This window comes from Scardinius erythrophthalmus (genome assembly GCF_964197995.2).
Source record: "Scardinius erythrophthalmus genome assembly, chromosome: 1".
NCBI classification, from domain to species: Eukaryota; Metazoa; Chordata; class Actinopteri; order Cypriniformes; family Leuciscidae; genus Scardinius; species Scardinius erythrophthalmus.
The window spans coordinates 32,550,118-32,577,559 of NC_138221.1; the positions used below are offsets into that span (position 1 = coordinate 32,550,118).

A 27,442-nucleotide genomic window follows, 5' to 3' on the forward strand; every position below is an offset into this window, starting at 1 on the left:
CGGCCCACTACTAAATCTAAACTATTTCATTCACAAAATCATTCTACTATTAAAGTAAATGTGTACAGAGAGTTTAATGAAATGAAAAAAAATGAAAGTATTGAGTAATTCTTATCCATCCTTCACAAAGAACTATAAACCTGAAGTAATACAGTTATGCTCATCAAGGCTGCATTTATTTGATCAAAAATACAGTAAAACAGCAATATTGTGAAATATTATTACAATTTAAAATAACTGTTTTCTATGTGAATATATCTTAAAATGTTGAGTAAAATTAAATTGAATTAAATTTTGAATTAAAACAGTTGTGCTGCTTAACATTTTCATCAGTTTCCACAAATTCTTTGATGAATAGAATTATGAACCAGCATTTATTTAAAATAGAAATCTTCTGCAACATTTTAAATGTCTTTACGGTCACTTTTCATCAATTGAACGAGTCCTTGCTGAATAAAGCATAAAAAACAGCTTAATGACCTCAAGCTTTTGACCAGTAGTGTATGTAGTCAAATTGTTGAAGGCTTTCAGTCACTCAATAAACCGAAATGCAAAACAAGTTATAAAACGACAACTCAGGACAGCTTTTTATAATCTCAAATTTATTAAATGAACAAATCTGTCACTTCTGAAGTTTTGACTGCTACTTGGACAATATAATTAGTGGTCATAAATGTCATCCATCAGTTTCAAAGTGTGCTGACGCCGAGGCTCTGAGGCCTCGGTTCGGTGTCCATCTTCACATTCAAATTTCCAGAGACGATTAAATCCACAGCACAGTAATGTGTTAAAAGAAGAAAAAAAAAAAAAAGATAAAATCAATCAAATCAAAACTTCTACATTTATCCAACAGTTCTGTGCTCATTTTAGTATTCTTATAATCACATCTTATAAGCAACTTATACTTCAAGACTGAAGGTACATACAAATACATTGATTTTTCAATACTGGCATTGGACTAGTCACCAAATTGCACATAGTTAATGATTCCACTGAATATACCAGGTTGTCTGTACAAAAGGCCGACAGCATTAGAAGGAAAAAGCCCCGTCCAAACATCTGGACAGATAGAAAAGTCTGTCTAGATTATTGCTCCTTATAGAGCGCAACAGTCGTGTTCCGGAAGTAAAACCACAATTCATTTTTTCCATAAGGAAATGAACGATAACTTGTAAACCTTTAAAGACAGCCCTACTGTGAGCTACAAGGTTGTTAATCCATGATATTTGCTTCTCCTGAAACAGTCAACCCGCATCATTTCAGCTGTTTTAAAATAATTGTGTTTAACAGTGGAATTTTTGGTGGAAAGACTACATTACCCATGATGCCGTGCAGAAAATTCCACCAATCAGAGATTCGAAACAAGCAAAACGCACCAAAAGATCTCGAATGCGAATGACATAGACAATCTCTCTACTCTCTGAAATGTTTGTATATGCTTTGCAATAAACTTAAAATTTATACACATATAATCAACATTTGTAAATGAGTAGTTTTAATTTGATTATGCTATTCATGCTTCATGGGATTGTAGTTCATTCCCTCATTAAAGCCGTTTAGTACACGGTCTTGTACCTTTGTATTTTCAAAAACTTGGTTGTTTTGGCTTATAACTCTTTAACAAAGACTGTTTTAAAATCCCTATGGGAAAAGTGAATGAAAAAAATACTTCCGGAACCAGCGCCGCTGAAAAAGTGGGCGGGCGCCGTTGCACTCTATTGATAATCGAAAACAAATATGGGTCTCCTCCCTCCAATTTAAAATGTCTAACTAAATCCACAATTTATTCTGCCTGCCTATATGATTTATTTGATGGCGACTGCTTGTTTTTAAAAACATGTGAGCTTGAAACACTGACAAATAATTTGGGGCTCCATGTGATCATTAAAAACACTTTTTGTCTCGGTTAGGATACCGTCTATCTGCTCCACATGAGGATCGGACCAAACGAAAGCAGGCAAGTGCAGCATGGATTATAAAAGAGGTCTGTAAACAATAATGGGACGTTTGATATGAGGGATCCCGTCTACTCCCGATAAGGTTATCCTAGATTTTTCACATTCTCCCACCCTTTGAATCAGCACAGTGTCCACTATGACGGTTTAAGAGTTTAAGCTAAGGCGAGGCTAGGCGCAGTACTAATATTAGGGTTGTGCTAACTCTACGACTGCTTCATACTAGCACAGACCTATCTATGCTCTTCTTTCATACACTCAAACTTCGTAGCTTGTATAGCAACAGGCACGTTTTTGTGGCTGTTCTAAAGAAAACAATCAATAACTGTAGAGAAAAGTCAGCTTTAATGAACACTTATTATTATTTTGAGTATTGTCAATTCAATTGATTTCGATCAGCCCTTCAAAAATGCAATAGCATAGTGAGGACGGCCAGCCACTGAAGAACCATTACAATGTTAACGCGACAAAGGCATCCGATTGTGCAACGTTTGTGTGGGATGTCGTACCACAAAGCCTAACCGTCTTTCGCATTTTCATAAACACGAAGATTACAGCTCATTTCAGACATTATACATAACTACATATGATTACATGACCAAGGGTCAAAAACATCACCAGAGTATATTTCTATTGTCACAGCTTCACATATTCAAGGCCTGGAGGATGATTTGGTTATTTCGAATTATGGATCTAAGGCAAAAAAAAAAAAAAAAGAAACTACATTTCCCACAATCCTCTCCCATTCTCTGCCAGAATTATCCAATTTAAGAAGTCAAAATGACATTCATTTTGGAGGTGTACCTGAAATTCAGAAGAGAAACACTAGCTCTGAATACACAATATTTTCCCGTCACTTGGTAGAAATAAGTACGCATATGTTTTTATGCCAAAAAAAATAAATATATATATATATATATATATATATATATATATATATGTATATGTATATGTAACACCACAGCACAATGCAACATGGGTTCGCATGCCCAGATAAATATAAGCTGGAAATCACATTCAAGAGAATCGGCGTTCATGCATCATGACAAAAATCAAAGGTTCTAGTGACCAACAAGCTGAAAAAAACCTTTGAATTTGGCAGAAACAGGACTAAGATGAAAATTTGCACCTGTTCCCCTCAAGTCGTTTAAATGATCTATTTGGCGAGAACAGAAACAATCTAAAACCTGTGCACGTGTAGTTTAGAGAGACTGTAATGCAACTTCAGCATGTTGGAGAAACACATGCAAATACAGAAAATGAAGGGCTTTAGAAAAGTCAACAACCTGAGAAATGAATAAACCGCCACAGCCTCCTTGAATCGAATGCAAACATGACGTCAAAGCTGACCGACACGGTCAGAAAAGAAGCATGCACACAAACTAACGAAACCCTCAAAGGCTTTACAAACCATCTTTTCACTCCGTTTCCACCTGGAAGACAACTTCTGTAAATGCAAAAGAGCGACTGAGGTGCAACATAAGTGGAGTTCTGCAGGTATGGGCTATAACAGTGAAGGCCGTGAGCGCTTGATTCTTTTTTCGTAGCAAGTCCATACGGTGTTGGTTCTGGGACGGGCAGGTGCCGCACTTGTGCTTGACACGGTGAGAGAGGTAGATCTGTGGTTTCACGGAAGCCTTGCGACAAGTCAGACTGGCAATGTAGTGTTGACGTAAGACTGAATGAATTCGATGAGCGTTTGCGATCCGCCAACAAATGAGCAATTGTGGAGCAACTTCAAGCCTGGAGACCACTGAGGCACATCAGTGTAAATATCACAGGAAATATGGCTCTTAAGCCAACCACGATTGGTTTAGAGAAAAAACATGGATGGGTACTGACTGGATAAGGCGTTGCGAGGGAGATGCGATGGACTTTCCGTGGTCACGAGCTCATATGTTCATGTTCTATTGCTTCTCTTTGTGCTTTGAGGCACTTTGGTTGTGTTTGAGGCATTTATCTGCTTGATGTTCACCGGTGTAGGTGAATTCAGATTGTTTGTAAATGACACCGAGGTTAAAACCACACTGGGATGGATCCTCTCAACCTCTTTTTGAGAGCATGTCCATCCAGAGCACAATGGAAACGACTCGGAAGTCGCTATATTCTGGGAAGAGACTAGGTCTAATCTATATGTCTTTATTGCGGATGATTCTCAGTCTGTGTGGTTGTTCATGAAATTGGTCTTTTTGGCGTCCACTTTGCCCCCTCTTAGCTTGCCGGTAATGACCTTGTAGCAGCCGCGGGCGATTTTGTACATCCATATTGTGTTCAGGATATCCAAACAAATGCAGGACACGATCCAAGCCACCTGAGCACTGAGACCAAGCCTTTCAAACGCTGGCGTACCGAACGTGCCAAACACCTTCGCCCAGTAGGGCGGCATCACGGCAATCCTCACCAGGAAGAACACGACCGCCATGGCGATGCCGTTGATGACAACCAGCTGGTCGGTACGAGGGTAGGCTAACGCTTCGAAAAACCACCTGCGGAGAGAGAAACAGAGGTCAACTGAGAAGTTTATGGTTCTGAATAAATCTCTCCCAGTGAGTAAACAAATCTCACCTTTGATTCACAAACGGCGTTGACAATTCTGAAATCAGTCGGAAGTTTGCAAAATAAGGAAGCACTCCACGCGACTGCAAATCAAACAGACAATTATTTAAATACCTCTCCAATGAGTAACAAGTTTTCATTTTCTGAATTTAAATGCATTAAATATATATATATATTAGTGGTGGGCCGTTATCGGCGTTAATGCGCTGCGTTAACGCGTGACTCTTATCGCGCGATAAAAAAAAATATCGCCGTTAATCTATTCTCCAAGTTGGGTTCGGAGCTGGCTCAAGCTACACAAGCTATGATGATGCAATCTACCCGCGGCCGCGAGGTAAACCCGGCTGCAACGCATCATATTCGTCGTCATCTTAAGTAAACACGGCTGAAAGTTAAAGCTGGTGTAAAAGATCGGTGCAACATCCATTATTTGGACTTGGTTCGGATTTAAGCCGTCCGACGTAGACTGTGTGGTGTAACAGTTCGGTAAGTTAACACACGACTAATCCGTTCTACCACCTCAAATTCAAAACGAAACATATCACTGAATACCAGCGCGTGCGTATTATTCCCAATATATCTGAGTGGTGTAGAACATAATCTCTGTCTGCGCCCGATTTAAAGAATCGTTGTTGTGTTTCTTTTTAACTGAAAAGACATCAGTTGGTTTCATAAGCTCCAAGCCATAATAAACATTAGACCTACTTAAGTCTCTGCAGCTAGTGTACTTAAATTTTATTTATCTGCAAAATTATGTTGTATACTTACAGTTTTGCACAATATATGTTCTCAAAACTACATGCACCCTTTCAAAAAAAAAAAAAAAAAAAATACATTTAGCAGTTGTTTAGCAGGGTCTGTGTAACCTGTTCTGAAATGGTTTTATTATAATATTGTTATCGCAAGAGGCTGCAATGTATATCACAATATGGATTTTAGGCCATATCGCCCATCCCTAATTGATAGCCTATAGTAGTTGATAATAACATAGGCCTACCTAATGTTGCCTACGGACGGTAACAGTACAGTAGGCACTTTTTACAGTCTATGAGTAGAACAGCTTTCTCAAGCAGTTTGTGATGCATTTTGGAAACAGGAGATGAGCCCCTAGTCTAATGCGCCACCTGGCTTGAGAAACCCGTTCTCAAAGACTTACTTTTATAGTCATTATTTGGGTAGCAGACATATTCTGAATGCCGTCGGCAGAATTCAAATGAGCCATTTTAATCTAGATTAATCTAGATTAATTTCAAAATTAATCTAGATTAATCTAGATTAAAAAAATTAATCTATGCCCACCTCTAATATATATATATATATATTTTTTTTTTTTTTGGGGGGGGGAGGGGGGGGTCAAACATTTATTATTATTATTATTAGTAGTAGTAGTAGTAGTAGTAGTAAAATTGTATTATTAATGCTGTCAAATCGATTAATCGCAAATTATATTTAATAAATTGTAAATATATAGTGTGTGTATATACAGATACACTACCGTTCAAAAGTTTGGGGTCAGTAAGATTTTTAATGGTTTTAAAAGAACTATCTTCTGCTCACCAAGGCTGCATTTATTTGATTAAAAATACAAACAAAAACAGTAATATTGTGAAATATTATTCCAGTTTAAAACAGCTGTTTTCTATGTGAATATACAGTAAAGTGTCATTTATTCCTGTGATCAAAGCTGTATTTTCAGCATCATTACTCCAGTCTTCAGTGTCACACGATCCTTCAGAAATCATCCTGATATGATGATTTGATGATCAAGAAACATTCATTATTATTATCAATGTTGAAAAAAGTTGTGTACAAATTTTTTTCAAAATTCTTTGATGAATAGAAAATTCAAAAGAACAGCATTTATCTGAAATCTAAAGCTTTTGTAACATTAAACACTAGCGTTCAAAAGATTGGGGTCAGTAAGAATTTTAATTTTATTTTTTGGGGGAAATAAATAAAATAAATCAATACTTTTATTCATCAAGGATGAGTTAAACTGATCAAAAGTTACAGTAAAGACATTTATAATGTTAGAAAATATTCTATTTTAAATAAATGCTGTTCTTTTGAACTTTCTATTTATCAAAGAATTTCGAAAAAAATGTGTACACAACTGTTTTAAACATTGATAATAATAATGAATGTTTCTTGAGCATCAAATCATCATATCAGAATGATTTCTGAAGGATCATGTGACACTGAAGACTGGAGTAATGATGCTGAAAATACAGCTTTGATCACAGGAATAAATGACACTTTACTGTATATTCACATAGAAAACAGCTGTTTTAAACTGGAATAATATTTCACAATATTACTGTTTTTGTTTGTATTTCTAATCAAATTAATGCAGCCTTGGTGAGCAGAAGATACTTCTTTTAAAAACATTAATCTTACTGACCCCAAACTTTGAACGGTGCTGTGTGTATATTATATATATATATGGTATATATGAATATTTTTGCGGTTACAGGGCTTGAATTTCAGCATGGGATTGTACGTATTGAGCATAATTTACTCATTCTCACAGATTTTGTGCTCACACCCAAAGTGCAGCACATAAAGCCTCCTCTCAGTACTAAATTTAGTTATTTTTCCCTGCTTATTGCGTTTAGACAGCCATAATACACACCAAAAATTGTCAAAATGTTGGTCTTGGCGAGTATTCACGTAAACACAGTCAGTTTTATTTTAAGTGAATGAAAACAGTTGAGAAAGAAAATGCATGTGTATCAGTATAATGTATCTGTGCGGCAGTTCTTAAAGTGACAGCAGCCTAATAAACCTGCTACCAAATCATGAGATAATATTACAAGTATCTAAATGGCAGTTTTCCCCTATGGCATTAATGTAAAAATTTTGGCCAGTGAAAATGCTATTTAAATATATACACAGTCCAATCAAAATCAGGGTGATATACCCAAAATGTGATTTTGTTGTCAACTAACTAACTAACTAACTAACTAACTAACTAACTAACTAACTAACTAACTAACACAGCTAGTCTCTTTAAAACTGAAAGATTATTTTGGGCTGTCAAATGACACAAGCTTAAAACAAAACAAAAGCAAAAACAAATTGTATATAAATCTTTAAATAATATAAATAACAGTGAAATAAGTCACTTTTTGAATATATATATATATATGACACCTAAGAATTGTGTTTTAAAGATTTAAACTTTTATGTGACTCTTATCATTAAAGATTTTTCATTTTTTATCAGACTTTTTTTTCTTTTCTTTTTTTACAGTAAATGTCCTCAATTTCAAGGGCCTTTCATGTTGTGCTCTGTATCACCAGGTACTTACCAGGACATATCCATAAGCATACAGCGCCGCCAAGTGGTGACAGACAAAAAACGAGTCACCCATGGTACTCCAGTTACAAGCTAGAAGCACCAGGTCTGAGAGAAGAGTAGAGGACGGAAGAGAAAACAAGAGTAAAAAAAAAATGTAGACAAACCTGAAAAGATCTGAAATGTGTCATCTGTGCGTGAACTTCCATAATAAATCAACGATTCATACCATAGAACAGGTATCCACAGGTGATGGCCACATTGAGCTTAACCAGGTTAGGATCACCCCTGAAGAAGCAGAAAAAGATAAAGCTCAAACAAAACAATATGAAATGCAGTCACTCAGCAAAAAGATTAAAAAGATCAGCATGAACTGCTTATTTCTGAAAGGTGTAATCCCTAAAAGCGTCACCAGCCAGTAAACCTGCAGATGGAAACCTTAGCCAACAACAAAGCATGAGGGAGTGGTGCCGTTTTTGAATGAAGCCATTTATTACTGTACTATCACTGGCAACATGCCACTGTCAACACTGCCAACTGTACAAGTGACGTTCCTCGGTAAAATTACATTCTAATGAAACAATGCTGAATGGAATTCACCTGGGTGAACATCTGAGATGGTAGTGATCTACAACGTTTGCATCATTCAAGCATGCTTTTTTTCACCGTCACAGATATCTGGTAATAATATCTTGTAAGCAAATACATATCTACATTGGTGCAAATATACTATAAAAATGAAATGTTTAATATGTGAAAAATGTGTGTTGTGACTTTTTGAACTGTCTGATCTCAGATCAGTTTCATGCATTTGAAATATCAAGAAATAGATTAGGGCCCCTTTTTTAGTGCTGTCAAATCAATTAAATCACATCTCTCTCTCTCTCTCTCTCAATTAAATCATGGACGAGAAATTGTGTAATATTTTAATTTAATAACATTAATAGTCAAAGACACTACTAGTCTATATTGCTATTAAGTGTACAGCCCTACTTTTATTTTATTCCTCCAAATTCCAGTAAATTAAACAGTAAATTCCATTTTTATGACTGAATTCCATGATTGTCCATATTTTCAGCATCGTAGAAATCATACGGCCCTAACAGATCAACAGATGATCTGAGTAGGCTCTTTTGAACCAAGAGCATAACTAATAAAGATGCTTTGTTCAGAAAAATTGCACAAACTTACATACACAATCATTCCAGTAGCTCAAACTGCAGAGAATGCCATCAAGCATCGCAGCTTAGGTTAGTTTATTTTCATGAAAATTCATTCGAGTGAGGTCGATGGGGTCATCTGAGAGTTACAAGGGAGAGAAAAAGAACTAAATAAACCTATGTGCATGCCATATGGCATAATATGAATGAATGAATAACAAGCCAGCGTTACAGTACATGCGTCCCTGAGATCTGAGAGTCTCTCTCTGAGTCTGTAAAGCGATCAGGGAACCGATACACAGCGATCGCAGGTGTCCAGTAGCAGAGGACATGTGTGTGTGAAACACGATCTCAATACGAGCGCTAGCAGACTCTCATGCACAGGAACCTCGGTATACCCTCTGCGTGACTCCGCTGACCTCTGACCCCTCTGTCTAACACCTGAAGTCTCACCCCCCGTCCAGCACTGCACAGCAGATGCCTCCATGCATGATTTGATTTCACACTTAATCTTACGTGTTCAAGTGGTTCTGAAGTACTATAGAAGGCCTCCTGTAGCATTAAAGGTGCTGTAAGTAAGTTTTTTGACAGTACTAAAGCATTTGCAGAGATTTAGGAACTAAGTCCATATATTTGTTTCTCTGAAAAACAATGATACAGCCTGTTATTGTATTTTGAAATGTGCGATGGAATGTCTGTTTTTGTTCTGGTTTTTGAGAATCCGCCCACTGCCAATTTACCCAATAGTATTTCCACACCCCGGGTTGCCAGTTTGCGGAAGACACAGCGAATTTCAGACATAGAAGCCAGCGAACAAACCGGGTCAAAGATTGCAGATTTGACCTAAAAAGCCTCGGCATCCATTTAAAAAAGCACTATGATCAGAGGCATATTAAAACGCGGATAAATCAACTCATCAACTTACAAGTTAAGGCTCGTCGCCTTCCATTTTCAATTGCGCTCGTTCCTGTTGCGCGTCCTCAATCTGGCAACCCGTGTGTTCGTGGAGTCTGAGGACGAGGAGTGGGGGAAACAACTCTCTCTAATATTCTGAATTTGGACTGTGGTACCCATTTCAACCACTAACTGTCAATTAAGTACATTACTTTGATGATAGTTTGGTAGGAAAAATAACCCAGAATTAATTTCTTTCAACTATTACTTTATAATTTACAATGAAAAATATATTAAGGCTAAATGATATTATAAAAAATATAAAAGGCTTAAAATGATATTAAATGTGTCCTCTTATCTAATCTACTTCTTTTTGTACATTTATGGTTTGAACGTGGTACATGTCATTCTGACATTGACCTAAAACCTACTTGATAATCAGGTTTTTTTTTTTTCTTACTCAGATAGATACAGTTTTTCTTACAACAGATAACTGGTTGGTTTAGGGGGAAAAAAAAACAGGCAAAAGTTCATTTATATAGAAAGATGTAGAATTTGCTTTCAGATAGACATACCTAAGCAAGTTTCTTCAACTGTGATCTAATTCACTCAGCTTTGGGGAACAGAATCTGCTGAATCAACAGACCCAACAGACTTACAGTATAGACGAATCAAATGAAAGACATTTTAGTGTAAGGCTTGAGTCAAGCTGGATGGCAATGTATGTAGCCCTTAGCATAAAACACAAAGACATCAGTTTGAGCGGTTGAAAGGGTTCTGTGGAGCTTAACTCTTCAGGCAAGACGGTGAGTAAACAGGCATAATTGTTTTGTTCATTTAGCAAACAAAAGCCCAGACACTGAAACAAATGACTTTCTGTTGGGTCATTCGACAAAACAAGTGCCTTTCATTATCGCGCGTGTAGATTCAAAATGTGCATAATTGCTAATATAGTTGAAAACAGAACAGAGGACGGCCAAAAAAATGTAAAGATAGTGCAGAATAATATTTCTTCATGCTACATACATTTTATTTGTTTTGAATTTTTCAAAATCCTCTAAAACTTCAAATGAAAAGACAAATCGCATATTTGACACGATATAAAAGGAATGTTGTTGTGCTTGCAATATTAGCATTAAATGTAGCTCTTCTTAAATTTTATTCTTGAATGACACAATGATGAGCACAAGACAAGTAAAACTGTAAAGCTGTAAAGCTTCCAACCCTGTTACCATCAGCTCTAAACTGTATTAGTTATACAGTAGCTGACATATTAATATTGATCATGTAGCTTGAGATGCACAATGCAATTTAGGCTAACTACACTTGAAACTGGATATTATCAAGCCAAGTGGTGGCTGCTCAGACAGGTCACAAAAACAAGGACAGAAAACTTTCGATCATGATCCCACAACATAAGTGAAGCAAAGCAGACAAAAGAGGTGACATCATCTAGAATAAAATCACATGAGCACGTTAAAAAAAAAAATTGTTAGAAAGAATTTTACCAAAAAAAAAGTAAAAAAAAAAAAAAAAAAAAAGATAAATCGAAAAGGCATATGTACTTGACATATTGTCATGGTTACATCCACCCATTTTTATGCAAATTTTGGGTTATCAAAAAATAAATAAATAAAAATGTGCATCTGCGCGCTCTGAACCACAGTGGCTTCCACGATTGCAGCAACTTCCATTTATATTACAGAAAATTTGCACCAATTTCCCAGGAAGTTCTAAATTTGTTCTCTTGAACACATGGGACGGAAACGCTGCTTTATTCGCAAATGTTTATGCGATATTCCAAGTTTGCGCTAAAATTAAATTCACAATTTTGGATGGAAACATGGCATATGATGATCCATTTCCACAGTTATTAACATTGTAACTATATTTTGTGTTATATTAATTTCACTGCGTAAGTGTTTCTGATACAACAGCTGAGGGAGTGATGTCAAATTTGAAATCTTTCTGTCTTTTTACTACCGTAATCAATCTCTCTATATTTTTTCCTCTTTTGGAAAGTCATAGAAATGTATTGTGGATTTTGTTGCTATTCGAGCAAATGGGAATGCTAAAACTATATTTGCTGTAGTTTCCGCTCACCACCACTTTACCCAACTATGACGACTTCAGCTTCTAAAACACCGGAAATGTGAAAAGGGTTTATTGGGGTGAGGATGAAGTGAGGGGTGGATGGGAATGAATTCTCAGCAGCGTGTCTGTGGTCAGGATTTCTGGCCTGAGATGGCCTATGGGACAGAGGAGAGAGGAGGCCTGGAGGACCGTCACATGATACGAGAGAGGAGGGGGACTGGGAATCTGATGTTTCCTGCTGAAAAGGCGCCTTGTTGACAAGATTAAAAACTCTCTGATCTCAGAGAGCGAGAAGGGAGAGAGGAAGAGACACACTGACAACAGACAGACAGAAATACGTTTCCCTCTCTGAACGAGTCAACAGGTAACCAAAGAAAACAGGGAAAAAAGGAGCAGAGGAGATGAGAAATAAATAAAGCGAGAGAACAGGTGACAAATCAAGGAACTGGGGGAAAAGTTATTCATGAAGTAAATATTAATATTCAAAAAATTCCTTCAAGAAATATTCATTTGTTCCATAGAGAAACTGTTTTAACGATAATGTACAGCTTTCAAAACAATGCCACCCTGAACTCTGAGACTTGAGTTGGTTTCTATATTCTCTTAACTATTTATATATTTGATATTTTGCAAAACACTTGAAGTATACTTTGTTTATACTTATTACATGGCTTGGCTGAATTCCAATATAGAATGCGGTCTGTTATTTCTTTATAACAGACCGCTGCGAAGTATAACAGCCCGTTGCCATGAAAAACAGCGCGTTGCTATGGACGCGGAACGGACTATTTTCTTTAGCGGAAGCAATACAATCGTTTTTAAATCAATAACCCCTTTTTAAATCAATAATTCGCGGCAAATTATTTATTTATTTTGTAGGTAGCCATGTAATAAGCGGGATAATGTATTGTGAGCCGGTTGTTATAGTGAATAACAACCCCTTCAGGCTGATTCAAGATCCCTCCGCTTCGCGTCGGGATCCCGTTCAGCCTGTCGGGGTTGTTATTCACTATAACAACCGGCTCACTATACATTATCCCTTACTTATAATTAATCATTATAAATCAAGTTTTATGTTGTACCCTCATTTTTGACTAAACTCAATAATTTGTAATGTTTTATGGGATGAATAGTTAATTCCCTCATAAAAGAATTTAAGAGTCTTTTTTCTCGATTTACTTCAAATCAAAGTATGTAATGTTGTGGTTCATCTCAGAGATGTTTGGTATGATTCAAGGCTCTTTATTAAAGAATTTCATGAATTCACTATGGAGAAAATGAAAGGAAAAAAATGACCTCTAGAACCAAAATAGCAGAAAAAGTGTCCAGTCACTGTTACAGAAAGCAAATGGCGAAAGAAGAAATGAATACAGAAGTGAAATGCAAAGACAAGTGCTCTGTTCCCAAACCTAGTGAGCTGCCTTGCTGTTTATTTGACAGAAGTAACAATATCACAAGCGCCATAAATATGAATTAGACGGGAGACTAGACTCACATCTGATTCCAATTGCGTCTGGTATTAGCATGCAATTAATGTTTGTGTACGTAAACTAAAGCTGTGCGCTAATTCAGAGGCTGCATCCTTCGAAGGACGCGGACTTCAAAGACCACGAAGGTCATACCAAGTGTTGTTAAACAGGACAGTCTAGCCTACAGTCGTACAGAGGATTGTCCTGTGACAGCTTCCGTTGACGAGTGCCAGTAACGTTTGAACTGGACTTTTTTGAAAGTTATATTCAACTGTCTGAAAACGAAACACCACAGTCACCATGGTCCATTCATGTACCTGATAAAGAGTATAAACTATCAACAAAACCACATTTTGGTAAGATGTGTCAACATTTAAAAAAAAAAACATTTGTATCGTTAGATATTCAAGTAAGCTGAAACCTAACAATACTTACATTTTCTCTTAAAAAAAAAATCCAATCTTCATCGCCACACAATGAAACTTGGTGTAGGGTAGGCTTCGAAGGATCCCCTCGTTCTATCCTTCGTGGCCCAAAAAATGACGCATTTGTGAGTCGCATTGAAAGAGCTTTTCGAATTGCGCCGCTGTGATGCATTCGGCCTTCGAATGCAGCCTTTGAAGGATTGAGCCTCCGAATCGGGATGCAGCTTATGCTTTATGCTCAGAGTATTTGTGTGCTGCAATGCATTCTGGGTTTGCTTTATCCATGAAGCCTTCATGCAATGCTGCTAAAAATGAGGCAACTTAGAAGGAAACATTAAGGGTGTGTTCACACTTGTAGTTCGATTCTTTTGGTTCTTTTGGTCCGGACCAAAAAAGAAAATAATACATTTAGTCCTGGTTTACTTTGCATTCCCACTGCCATTTAAGGCAAAACTAATGATACAAGTATTTTGAGACCAAACATCCAAAACAATGCTGTGTGCTGGGCTAAATGCGCTTGTTTTGTGTGCGTAGCTACGTATGATGGTATCTTGACCAGCTGAGAACTTGTGAAGAGCTTATAAAATGTGTAAAGGAGTCAAAACAGCAGCAGGAATCCCTGTCACACACACAATCGAAGATCTTCTTCGAGGAGACGTGGTTCTGACGCCTGTTCCGAACTGTGATGGGCAACATCGCGACTATAACAAGAACAAACAGGTATGCTTGAGCATTCTGTCCTTTATAGGGTCGCATCTGGTGACATCACATCCTGTTTTTTGTTCATTTAGAGGTCTTCTTCCATCTTTTTAGCGATCTCTTTCCGCTTGTTTGGTGCGCACTAGGGTATGGATGGCAGCATTCACACTTAATTGAACAATCGAACTAAACCTGCCAAGTGTGAATAAACCCTAAGTTGCTGTCTACCTTTTGGAACAGGCATCAACAGCGTGCTTATGAGGCCTCAAAAAGCTGTCTCGGTAGGCAGCTCAGTAGGTTTCGGAGCAGAGCTACAGAGGACAACTAAAGACAAATTACCATTCTTCCCCTTCAGGATGCAAAGATGCAGACCAAACAGGCAGCAGGCAGAAAAGGAAAGAAGAAAAGAAAAATAAAGACAAGAAGACAAATGAGACGGCTGTTCTCTGCACTGGCGACTACAGTGGACACAACATTTCTGATGACAGAGCAAAAGTTTCAATTACAACTTCAGGATAAAGGGAAATTTGTCGAATCATCAAATATTGGCACTTTTATATTGATTGGTACTAATTGTTTGATTCTTGCTTTTTGGGGGTGTTTATGGATTCATAAATAGCTTTTCTACTAAAGACGCATTTGTGAGTTTGGTTTTAAGCAGTAAAAAAAAAATTACATATTCCCACAATGATATCCAAAAAGTACAATAAAGGTGAAAATAAACCTGCACTGTTTTTGAACTACTGGCCTCTTACCAGACAGGGTCTTCATTGACGGCATCATCGTACCAGAGGATATAGAGACAGAACAGCCCCACAATTAATGCATGGACAGTGGACACCAGCCTGGGGACATAAAAACAACTCTGTTATTCCCAGACAGAGAATCATTTGGATCTTGAACCTGAAAAAAAGTCAAAACAAAAGCTTGGGAAACTATTTTAACTCAACATTTTACTTCAGGAACTTTTCACTGAGTTTTCAAGCAACATTTCAGTAAATCACAAACTCAAGCAGTTTGGCACTCAGGATTGTGCATTCCTGGATTTTAAATTGCACTTGACTTAAGGTAGCTGGATTTAAAGATTGAAATTCTCAGAACTGAACTCTTTCCCCGCCACTGACGTAATTTTCGGCCAATCCATGTTTTATTGCACTTTATTACATGGCTTGGTTGAATTCTAATGTAGAATGCGGTCTGTTATTTCTTGATAACAGACCGCTGCTAAGTATAACACACCGTTGCCATGGAACAGAGTGTTGCTATGGACGCAGATACAATCGTTTTTAAATCAATAATCTCCTTTTTAAATCAATAATTTGTGTCAAATTACACACATGCAAACTAATGCAATCATCAAACATTAAACTGCATATTAATCAAAACTGCCAAACTATACCTAAAGAAATGTTGAACCCATGAAGAGGTATAGGACTGTTGATGGACACGATCTACTCCATCTTTGTTGTGATCATCGTTCGGAATCTAATATGGATGTAGTCTTTGACAAAAACAAAAAAATTCTCAGCTTTTTATTCAAAATGTTGCTTTTTTGTTGCTTTTAACTGTTGATAAAAAAGGAATGCACAAAGTTTGTTAGAAGTATGTTTTTATAGCAGAGACTCAGTTCTTTTGATATATTGTATGTTCAGATATTCAATTCATACAACAAAATATTTGGGGGTCCATAAAACTTGTTAAAAGCAAAACAATTTTTTTTTTTAAAAACACTGGCGGTGAAAGAGTTCTGTGAAAAATTAATTACTAGTGTAATTTTTAAACAGAAAAGGAACTAAAAAAAGATTGTCAAAACAAACTTTAAATGATGACCAGACAGTCTTGTTTGAGAGTAATCTTGACATTTGTTGGTTTTATAGATCTTAAAGAAATTCATTCTGTTGATTTATTGACTAGGCTGGAAGAACTCATGTAAGAAATTCCTCTTCCTGTCATTTTAAATTTCAACTTCCTGTGGGATTGCCAATTCAGTTCAGTGATCAAATCCAATTCCATAGCATAAATCAAAAGTGAGACAATTCTTAAATTCTGAATTTTGCACAACCATGCTGGCACCAAATAGACACCTATGAACATAAGTACACGATCAATCACTTAATTATAGATATGCATATCCCATTGCAAGCTTCTTGATTTTAGTTTTTAAGATAGTTGACAACCAAAAGACAGTATAGTTGGCGAGACGAGATTGAGACCTAGAATTTTCTTTTAAAAAGTGAGTCATTGTTTAATTTGCAGGCTGGGTAGAAAGAAATCAACATTAGGAATCTCACATAGATAACATGGTGCTGACAAAGAAGGACATAGTGTCTATTGCAGATAACAGACAGTGAATGAACTATGATTTTGATCTGATCCATTAGTTTGTTTAAGCATGAACATTGTCTGTGGACTGTAGACCTTTGAATCTGTTATCTGAGTGTTGAGAAACCCTCTAGGAATCTTTTCACCATTTAACAGGAAAAAAAAAATCTATTTATATTTTATGAAGACCATTGATCCAATGTGTTTTTTAAAATTCTCTGTTCTACTATGTCTTGTAAACAAAAAGTAATCAAGGTTGACAAGTTTGACGGGACATACTTTGCTATCAAATTACATTCTTATTTTCATCCCATGATAGTGTGAATAAAGTTTCATTTTGAGGTAGAAGGGTTAATTCTCGGTTGTTTCAACCCATGTTTGGTCCAGTATTTTTTAAATAAATTTTAAAAACCCAACAGTTGAGTTTGTCCAAATTTGACCCAAACTATTTTTTTTAGGTATATGTAAGCTAATTTACAACAGATAAACAAACTATTGTGCAAAATATTTTGGGTAACACTTCAGTTTAGGGTCCAATTCTCACTGGCTTTTGCCTCAACAAACTCCTACTAGTTAGTAAGGTAGTTGTTAAGTTTTGGTATTGGGTGGATTAAGGGATGTAGGATATGGTCATGCAAAATAAGGCAATAATATGTGCTTTATAAGTACTAATAAACAGCCAATGTTCTAGTAATATGCATGATAATGAGCAACTAGTTAATAGTGAGAATTGGACCCTAAACTAAAGTGCTAGCATATTTTGTGTGTTCACAAAACACTATAATTATAAATATATTATTTTACCATTTTTAAAAAGTAGTGGATGCTAAACAAACTTTCAAAAATGAAATGCAGTCTTTATAGGGAAATAAAGAAAAGCTGCAGTCAATGCAGTTGGTTGTGTGCTGTCATTACAGCATCAAAGCATTTATTTGCTGACAGAATTTCAGTTTCATTCTCTAAACACGCCATGACTTTTAAACCAATGGAGAATGTCAAAACCAGAACGGGAGGTATTTAGTATCTTCTAAAACCAATTCAATCATCTTGTGTGTTTGACCTCGAACCATTTTTTATAACCATTTAAAGTGATGTACAGAGACCTATCTCTTCCTGACTAAGTGGTGTAAGGTCAAAGTTAACCAGGTTCATACGATAAAGAGAAAAGGTGATTAGAGAAATCCTACATTTCACAATTCAGTACAGAGATTACTCGACCTCGCTTGTGTCAGCCTACACTCACGTACTACAACATTACGAATGATATTTGAAGGCTTGTTTGTACTTTTGAAGATGTTCAACAAAAAAGAGAATTCTCTCATATATATGACTGTATACAGTAATTCTAAGGCCCTGTTTACACCTGGTTTTAAAGGGATAGTTCACCCAAAAATGAAAATTCTGTCATCATTTACTCTCCCTCAAGTTGTTCCAAACCTGTATGACTTTCTTTCTTCTGCTGAACACAAAAGAAGATATTTTGAAGAAAGTCGGTAACCAAACGACTGATGGACCCCATTGACTTCCATAGTAGGAAAAAAAAATACTATGGATGTCAATGGGGTCCATCAGTTGTTTGGTTACCGACTTTCTTCAAAATATCTTCTTTTGTGTTCAGCAGAAGAAAGGAAATCATACAGGTTTGGAACAACTTGAGGGAGAGTAAATGATGACAGAATTTTCATTTTTGGGTGAACTATCCCTTTAAGATGCGTTTTGGTCGATTGGATCACAAGTAGACGAGGGAGACGCATTCTTGTTTACACCTGGTGTTTTAATCCATCTCTTTTGTCCACTTTCAACCACTTCTGTCATGTTTTCTTTGAGTCAGTAGGCGGAGATTTGTGGCTGTTTGAACACATTCGACCACATGAGCGTCTACAATACGAAAGCAATCCGGTCAAATGTGTTTTCAACTTCGAAAGTGGGCAAATTCAAAACGTTTTAGACCCCATTTACACCTGTATTTAGTGTCGTCTACTTGTGATCCGATCGACCAAAACACATCTTAGGGTGCTTTCACATCTGTAGTTCGCTTCATTTGGTCTGGACCAAGGGCGAAAAGTTATACTTTGTAGCAATTTTCAGGCGTTTTGGTTCCTTTTCACACCACACTGATTTCTCTGGTCCGAATCAGTTGATGAGTTGATAAAACAAACCAGAATGCAGTCACGTGACAAGATCCACATCGCTCGTTGGCCAAATGTGTCTTGAACGCGTTTCCATAAAGGCAATTCGATTGGTCAGAATTAACGTGCAGGAAAATTCCAACAGAACTCCCAGAAGTAAACAAAGAGGTGGAAAATCCGGCAGACAACACACTGCTGTTTACTATGGAGAGACGACTGCGTGGGCTGATTGTATCCTTGGTCATTTTTTATTATATAGTTTGTCTACATCACTTTAGAAAAACAATAATATTTGAGAATGAAGCGAGAATGCGGCTCGAAAATAATGTTAATAATAATAATTTCTATCAGGCTCTGCATCTCCTCACAACTCCAAGTTTGTCCGCGAGCTGCCATGCTTAAAGTGCAAACTGTCAACAAACATTTCTCCTCATCCCATAATGCACAGCACAGCTGACTACAGCAACTGGTTTAATTAAAAAATGCGCAGTTCTTTGGCAGTTGGTTCTGTTTGAGGTCGGATCACGTTCTCACCACAAACGAACCGCTCCAGAGTTCGTTTCAAAGCGTACCGAGACCTCCTCGAAACGCTTGTTTGGTCCGCTTTTGGTGCGCACCCAAGTGCGATTGCCGCATTCACACCTGCCCAAACGAACCGCACCAATGGGGAAAACGAACTCTAGTGCGATTCAACCGAACTAAATGAGGTAGGTGTGAAAGCACCCTTAATACCAGGTGTAAACAGGGCATAGGATTATCTCGAAGCTCTAAAGGTTCTAAATAAAACGTTGGCAATATTATTTTCTTCAAAAACATTGAAATATTCATAACTGACAGCAGCATCTGAATGGTTACATCAGCTTGTGTTAAAAACTCTTAATTCTGGATATTTAAGGGATTTATCTAAAATCCCTTAAACACAACTTGTCTTTAAAGTGATTTATTGGGTCGTTTTATTTAATTAAGTCAAGTCACTCACCTTTATTTATATAACGCTATGTAAAATACAGATTGTTTCAAAGCAGCTTCACAGTAATAAACAGAAAAATAATGATCATTGTTTCACCAATTCAAATTCTGTTGTAAAGCAGCTCAACAGAAGACAATGGTGTCATTATTCAGTTTAGAATTAAGAATTGCAACATATAATACATATCGCTACAGCAAGATTTTATTGCAGTCATCTAGAAAATGCTCCTGTTCTCCGGTTAATGTCATTAAATTAATACATTTCATGCATTTTACATTAAAAAAATTATCTGGAGAAGCTCGCTACTTAAAAAAAGGTTAATAACATGTCAAATATAGTTTTAAGATTTGATTTAAATGTGATATATTAGACAAGGCAGCCTCATGTGCTGGATAGTATACAAACATACATTTTATTATACTATTATATTAAGAAAAAGAATATTTGAGAAATTAAGAATTTCTCAAGCCCTTAGAAAACTGTTTACAAGTTCTTAGAGTTTAATCCTAAAATCTTAAGATAATATTATGATTCCCATGAACCCAGCTGCACTCATGAACCCAGTAGCATTATCAACACATCAATACATTCATGTTATATTTCACAATATGTGACTTCCGTTAGAACTGCTTTGTGTCTATGTATAGGTCTATATTTGTTTGCAAGTGTGACCATTATTTATCCATCCATCCATACATAGCCTATATAACTACTGTACCCATCCATTTCTATTTATACTGTGTATAGGCTACCCAACCATGCATTTCTACCCACATTTCTGTTGGGGCGGCTGTGATTTATTTTGAGCTCATACCTGGAGTTCCAGTCGTTGAGTTTGTGTGGTGGAAGTTTCCCATAACCCTGCGTGAAGTTGGAAGACAGAACCGGACTGACGCAAGAGAAGAACAGCTGGAACCCCACGAAGCTGCCAGCCACCACATACACCTCTCTCATATCCATCGCTCACCTGCACAAGAGACAAACACACACCGTCCGTGACACTTGTGCTCGCTCAGCCAGTGATCACTCACAATGGTGACAGCATTTGTGTGCAATCTCTCACCAGACAAGAGCACAACAACAGTGCATCTGATCGACTGCTCATTCATTTCAAAAAGACTATGTGTTAAGAATTAATCTGTTTGTGAGAAAAGAGGTAGACTGACAAAGAAAGTAATTAAACGTGTAATATCGTGAAAGCAGTTCATTGTTTTCCAAATGTTTTCCAGAAAGAAGATTATGACGGTGGGAAAGAGTGACGGAGAATGTGAGAGCAGGAACAGAAATACAAACTGTAAATACATTTTGTATTTTTGAAAATGGTAATAAATTACTTATCGTGTGAAAATGTAGGCTATTTATTTTTACATCTCCGTTTACGCTAACTAACAACAATAATCAAAAGTGTTTGTTTGTCAAATTTTCAAAAGTAAAATGAAATTAAAGGGGTGGTTGAATATGATGTCACTTTTCTAACTCTAGTTAGTGTGTAATAGGGGTGTAAGAAAAAATCGATACACTTGAGTATCGCGATATTTTATTTTGCAATACTGTATCGATTTTCAAAAACGCAATATCGATTTTTTTTTTTTTTTTTTTTTTTTTTTTTTACGTCCAAAAATATTCATGGTAAGACAGTGGTTCACGTTTATGTTGTTTAAATCCCTACCACTAGATAGCTATGCTGAGACGCACCACTAGTGTCCTCGCCAGGCTCGCCTATAACGGTGCGTGTCCACTGGACATTTTAGGATTGACAGCGGACCGGAGAATGCGTTGAGAGCGACCGAGAGCGTCAAAAAGTTGGGCAGTTCCTTTATACAAATATCAAGCGAAAAACGCAGTCGGCAGCCAATTGCTGTGAGGTTCGGGATGTGACGTCTGTCTTGAGAGTTTAAACATATGCAAATTGTGCCGGAGTTTATGCTGGATTTAGTGCGTAAATCATTTTGTTTACAAATTAGACGTTGTGCAGTTGTTATAAAGCCTATATGTTAAATATTTCATTTTGGATGTGTTTATTGTGATTATATTGGCTGGTTTTATAAAAGTTTATACAACTGAAAGGATATCTTTGCTTGGTGCATTTGGAAACAAAGCTTGTCTATTTCTAAATGTAATCGCGTGCATCGTTCACATCAAACGCGAAGAGAGCATCTGGCGCGAGTGATTGCAATGTTAAGTCAATGCAAAGACGCGTTTACGCGCGTCTGGAGGTCCTGCGGCACGAGGCGTTTAGTGCGGCGCGGTTCGCCTCATTCGCGCGTCCAGTTCTTTTAAAATCTTTTATCACATAAAACTTGATTTCAATATGACACATTTATTTTGTTCACTTTCATCCACTTTCATTCATTTTCGTCCAGTTCACGTTGTTGTTTTGTATTGTGACAGGGGCTATGTACCTATTTTCTTTTATTATGGCCTACTTGAGCATATAAACATTTGCTCACTAAGAACCTGTAAACCACAAGCCCAAACTGGCAGTTTGATTTTCTGTGTACTGAATTGTTTACCTAAAGTAAACTTCTTTGACTTTTATGCACATCATGTCTTTTTTTTTTTTATATTTTTAATATATTTTACTTTTAAAAAATCCCAATATATCGCCTTATGCACAGTATCGAAATATATTGCAATATATTGAATCGTGACCCATGTATCGTGATACGTATCGTATCGCCAGATTCTTGCCAATACACAGCCCTAGTGTGTAATGTTGCTGTTTGAGCATAAACAACGTCTGCAAAGTTACAACGCTCGAAGTTCAAAGCAAAGGGAGATCTTTGCTTTAAAGAAATTGCTTTTTAAGGACTACAACAAATGGCTGGTAGGGACTACACGACATTCCTCCCGGGTTAGTGACATCGCAAACCCTAAAATTTACATAAACCCGCCCCCGGGAACGCGATTTATAGATTATCATGACAGAATATGCTAATCAATGACTACAAGATAACTACACATCAGCTACATAAATTCATCATCTAACCATTCAGAAATGTCGTCTACATGTTGTCACTTCTTCTTGAGTCTCTCCATCTTTCTCACTTCGGTTTGAACATAAAAGGCTAAAAGTTTTTGAAATTTTCAGTGCATGTGTGTGAGCGCAAGCTCTTGAAGCTCCGCCCCCTGTGCCAGGAGCAACAGCTCATTTGCATTTAAAGAGACAGACACAAATCGGTGCGTTTTTGCTCACCCTAAAAAAGGGACAACTTTAACATGCTAAATAAAAATATCTGTGGGGTATTTTGAGCTAAAACATTCACACTCTGTGGACATCAAAGACTTATTTTACATCTTGAGAAAAGGGCATTATACCACCCCTTTAAATAACTTACATTTAGACTACATAAATGTATGATGCATTTGGCAGGACTTTATCCAGATTTATGGAACATTCTTAAGAATAAAATATTTAACTGCCATTTTCCTCTCATTTTATAACAAGAAATAAGAATACATTTTGTAGTCCCTAAAATACAAATGTTGTTTTATTTATTAAGCAACACTTAAAAAACAATCTTAAAGTTGGGATAACATTCAAGTTTTCTAAAATCCCTTAAATCCTACTTGTCTCAAAGGAAAGATGTTTAATTTATTGAGTAGTTTCAAATATTAATCATTACAACATAACACTACCATCTAGAAAAAAATTACTAGATAAAAAATTAAAAGTCACACATTTCATGCATTTTACATAAAAAAATGGTTGTAAATAAAAAGGGTTAAAAGATGGTACTGTTAAGATTTACTAGTGTAAAGAGAGCACCGCGTTTTGTGTTGGCGCAAGTGCAGGCGTTGAAAATATTTAGTAAATAAAATGGTAGATCATGTTTTTTTGCAAACAAAGCCCTCGAGTCGCTTCATTAAACTGAGGTGAAACCACTGGAGTCACAAGGATTATTTTAATGATGTCTACTACCTATCTGGGGCTTGAAAGTGGTAGTTGCGTAAGCTGTCAACGGAGGGAAAGAAATCTCTCTGATTTCATCAAAAAATATCTTTTGTTTAACAAAGATGACTGAATCATGTCTTACGGGTTTGGAACGACATGAGGGTGAGGAATTAATGACAGAGTTTCTTTTTTGGGTGAACTAACCTTTTAAAAGAATGATGAGAAAAATTCAAGAACATTTTAGCAAAAACAACCACAGGAAACATCTTATTTCTCTGGTCAATGTCTAGACATTTCAGAAAAATTAGCGCCAGAGGCAAGAGGAATGTAATAAGTGTGTGTGTGTGTGTGTGTGTGTGTGTGTATGTGTGTGTGTGTGTGAGAGAGAGAGAGACTCATTATAGAGAGGGGTCACTGTCCCCCAGCATGCTGAAGAGTCATATTGAGTCATCTGGTATTTTTCAAGCTGTATCAGTGTATCAAGCTATAACACACACACACTAAAGAAATACTAACCTGTGTATCAATGTCTTTGCAATAAAGCATTTCTTCAAACTACTTCAGCAATACAAACTTATTTTAACCTAATCAACCAAAAAAAAAAACCCCCTTTTTTTTTTTTTTTTCCACATGCATTATTTTTAGCATGGTTTCCAATTACGTTCTACCACGTAAAAGTCTGGCTGTTCATTTAAATCTCACACAATTTGAACTTCTATTGCAAAACCTCTCATGATTGCATCTAACACAGAAACAATGGGCTCAACCGCACTAATCCCACCAAAAATGTGAGTAAACATGTAGCTGTACTAAGATTAAGATTAAACTAACGAAGGTTTAAATCATTTACCCAGGTCCTGACGAAATTGCAACAATAGGAGCAGATTGGGTCACGATGATGATATCAGCACAATGTCTTTCTTTAATCTAGTAACCAGTCTCCTGTTACCCCAACTTAACACTTCCATTGTAAATCTATTAACAGACTAAAAAAAGGTGACTGGCAGCATGTGATTCCCTCTGGTTAGGGCAGGTATGGAGCACATACTGTACATATACTTTAGCGTGACGCATACTGTTGAGAGGGAATGGGCCACAGGTAACCTTTCATCAACAAACAATCGACCACCACATAATAACCACAGACCTTCATGGCAGGTCAAAAGACTCTGCTGAGCTTATGCTACCTGGGAATGATAGATTTTAGGGAATAATGCACAAATGGATGTCGATTCCACAACATGATACACTAGATGATGTTTCAATAACAACAAACCATGTGCATGTAAGAGGGTCATTCTCAAAGGTCACTGATAGGCCCAATCACTATGAGGTCTTCATAGAGTTTGAACATCAGTTTAGGCTTGACTTCATTAAAAGTGTTTTATGGCATGTGTCTGGTTGACTGGTATTTACAGTATGTATCTATTTAAATGCCAGAAAGTCATTAAACATGACACATGGTACTTATCAAAACAAAAACTAAACTAGTAGTCAGTCACCTTTTAATGGAAAACATCTAATAGATAAATATTCTAAAATATATTATAAATATATATAATATATATATATATTAGTATGAAAAGTGATAGCAATACTGAGGACAGCAAATCTTTGTTATAAAAACATACTAATATTTTTGTAAGTTCTTTGTAAAAAGTGCTGAAAAAAGTGCTATTTTTTTCATAGGCCTGTATCTGTGTGTGCTGAAAAAAGGTGCTATTTTCTTTTTCATAGGCCTATCTCTCTCTCTCTCTCTCTCTCTCTGTGTGTGTGTGTGTGTAAGGAAATGAACTAAATATATAATCATAAAATATATCACACCCACACATATTAAGATATTAGAGGCTGTGTGACAAGAAACGTGTGACAAAGGCAAAGCCAGCTATCAAGCGAAATTATGCGGAAGCTCGTTCCGCTGAGCAGGTTCAGTTTCGCAAGAATAACAATGAAAAAAATTACCAATTCTAAGTTTGAATTCTACATTCACACATTCTCCGAAACATGAAAGAAAGCGCGACTGCGTCATAATACCCCAGTGCGTCATAATGCGCTGCATAATAATGATCATCTGCGTAACGTTAACCGTCCCCGATTCCCAAACTCGAGAACAATAACAAAGCCCACACGCAGTGAATGAATCCAGCCGCTTTTACCCAGAAAATGCGTTGCATGTGCATCGCGTAAGAAAATTCTGCACACGTAGCGACTTGAATGAGTGTCGAAACCAACTCTAGCGCGCTAAACTTTTCTATTCATCTGTCGCGCTAACACAATGGCCATGTAAATAGGCTAATGCATGTGACAGGTGCAGAGAGCGATGCTTCTGTAAGATACACACAAGCTTTTCGAATGACATTTACAGTTTGCATCACCTGATAAGAGTCTCATAAGTCTGTGTAAACGTGTCCAGATCCTGTCGTCTTCTTTCTTTCTTCTGTCCACGAACCCAGTTTTATTTCGATGGCGACGGCTAGCGAGCGCTTAGCCCACACGCTGTCTTTAAAACCGCACGTCTTCAGGGAGCGACCGGACGAATAAACCTGTATTTCTGGCGCGAGGCCATTTCATACATTTACCAAACACGCAAGGATTTCGTAAACCTCCACGGAGTCTGCTGCACCAAACATTGCATTTCTTCACCCTATTGACAGGCTCCGTGATGACGTCAGCACTGACCCCGCCCCTCCTCCTCCTCCTTCCCCTCCCTGCACACACCCCCTAATGAAGCCCCGCCCACTGCACAAACACTACTGATGAAATCCTCCAGAACATGAAAACTCATTCTGAGAAAATCTATGTAAAAAAACTGTACATTAATACATACATGAAACAACACAAATGTGAAAACAATTAATTGAGGTATTTCTGGAATATTATATGACAAAAGAACTTAAATAACTTAAACAACATGCATGGCAGCAGCAGAATTCAGTTTGCTAGTGTCTATTTCAGGTGTTGTGCAATATTGACCATGTTGTGACACATCATGAGGGTCACTAGTTGGGGAAAGCACCCTTCACTCCGCCTTTTTATTGCCCTCTAGCTGTTCATTGCATACAGGCAATGGTAACCATCAGAGGATGATGGCAGTGAATAGTTCGGCTTTTGTTATCAACCAGTCTTAACAGTATTTGGACATCATTACAAACTAAAAACCTTCAGTTGCCCTGCAGGTGTATACCTTCTTTTATAGGTAACACTGACTTATAATTAGGCTAACTGGGAGCTTTTATCATACAGACAAAGGCAAAGATGTAATTAAATATATAGTAACGACTGGGTGGATCCAAAATTTGGTCATTAAAAAAATATATATTTTTAATGACCTTTAAAAATAATGACCATTTTAATGACCATTAAAAAACGATATTGACTCTTCTGAATTAATATGGTGCTTATCAATATGTCAATATGGTGCTTATGTTATATGCATACAGAAATACAACATGGAATTAGATGTATATTGTATACTAATATCTTTGGTAAATTGCTTTTGCTCCTCTTTTGTAAGTCACTTTGGGTAAAAGTATGTAAATGTCTTGTAATAGTAATCTTTAAGCCAATCACAAGTGAC

General features: G+C 36.8%; 1 protein-coding gene across 2 annotated transcripts; it reads right to left on the reverse strand.

Annotated features, from left to right (window-relative positions):
* Nucleotides 1-164: 164 nt before the first annotated feature.
* On the reverse strand, nucleotides 165-26,558 carry tlcd4b (TLC domain containing 4b). Of its 2 annotated transcripts, XM_081379517.1 has the most exons (7): nucleotides 26,241-26,558; nucleotides 20,785-20,937; nucleotides 15,305-15,394; nucleotides 8,038-8,096; nucleotides 7,822-7,916; nucleotides 4,521-4,594; nucleotides 165-4,441 (listed from the first exon to the last, which is right to left on the reverse strand). In XM_081379517.1, exons 2-7 carry the CDS (start codon nucleotides 20,928-20,930, stop codon nucleotides 4,111-4,113), a joined length of 795 nt encoding a protein of 264 aa, XP_081235643.1. In that variant the 5' UTR covers nucleotides 20,931-20,937; nucleotides 26,241-26,558; the 3' UTR covers nucleotides 165-4,110. The 2 variants fall into 2 exon arrangements, with proteins under 2 accessions (XP_081235643.1, XP_081235644.1); XM_081379518.1 differs by lacking the exons at nucleotides 20,785-20,937; nucleotides 26,241-26,558 and adding an exon at nucleotides 15,949-16,043.
* Nucleotides 26,559-27,442: the final 884 nt, after the last annotated feature.

Bases quoted from the DNA above. Each gene is read 5' to 3' on its own strand.
- tlcd4b (XM_081379517.1), bottom strand. From the start codon at position 20,930: ATGGATATGAGAGAGGTGTATGTGGTGGCTGGCAGCTTCGTGGGGTTC. The intron at 15,395-20,784 runs GTATGAGCTCAA...TTATGTCCCCAG, and splicing joins CTCAACGACTGGAACTCCAG to GCTGGTGTCCACTGTCCATG. The intron at 8,097-15,304 runs GTAAGAGGCCAG...CTGCTTCTTCAG, and splicing joins GTCAATGAAGACCCTGTCTG to GGGTGATCCTAACCTGGTTA.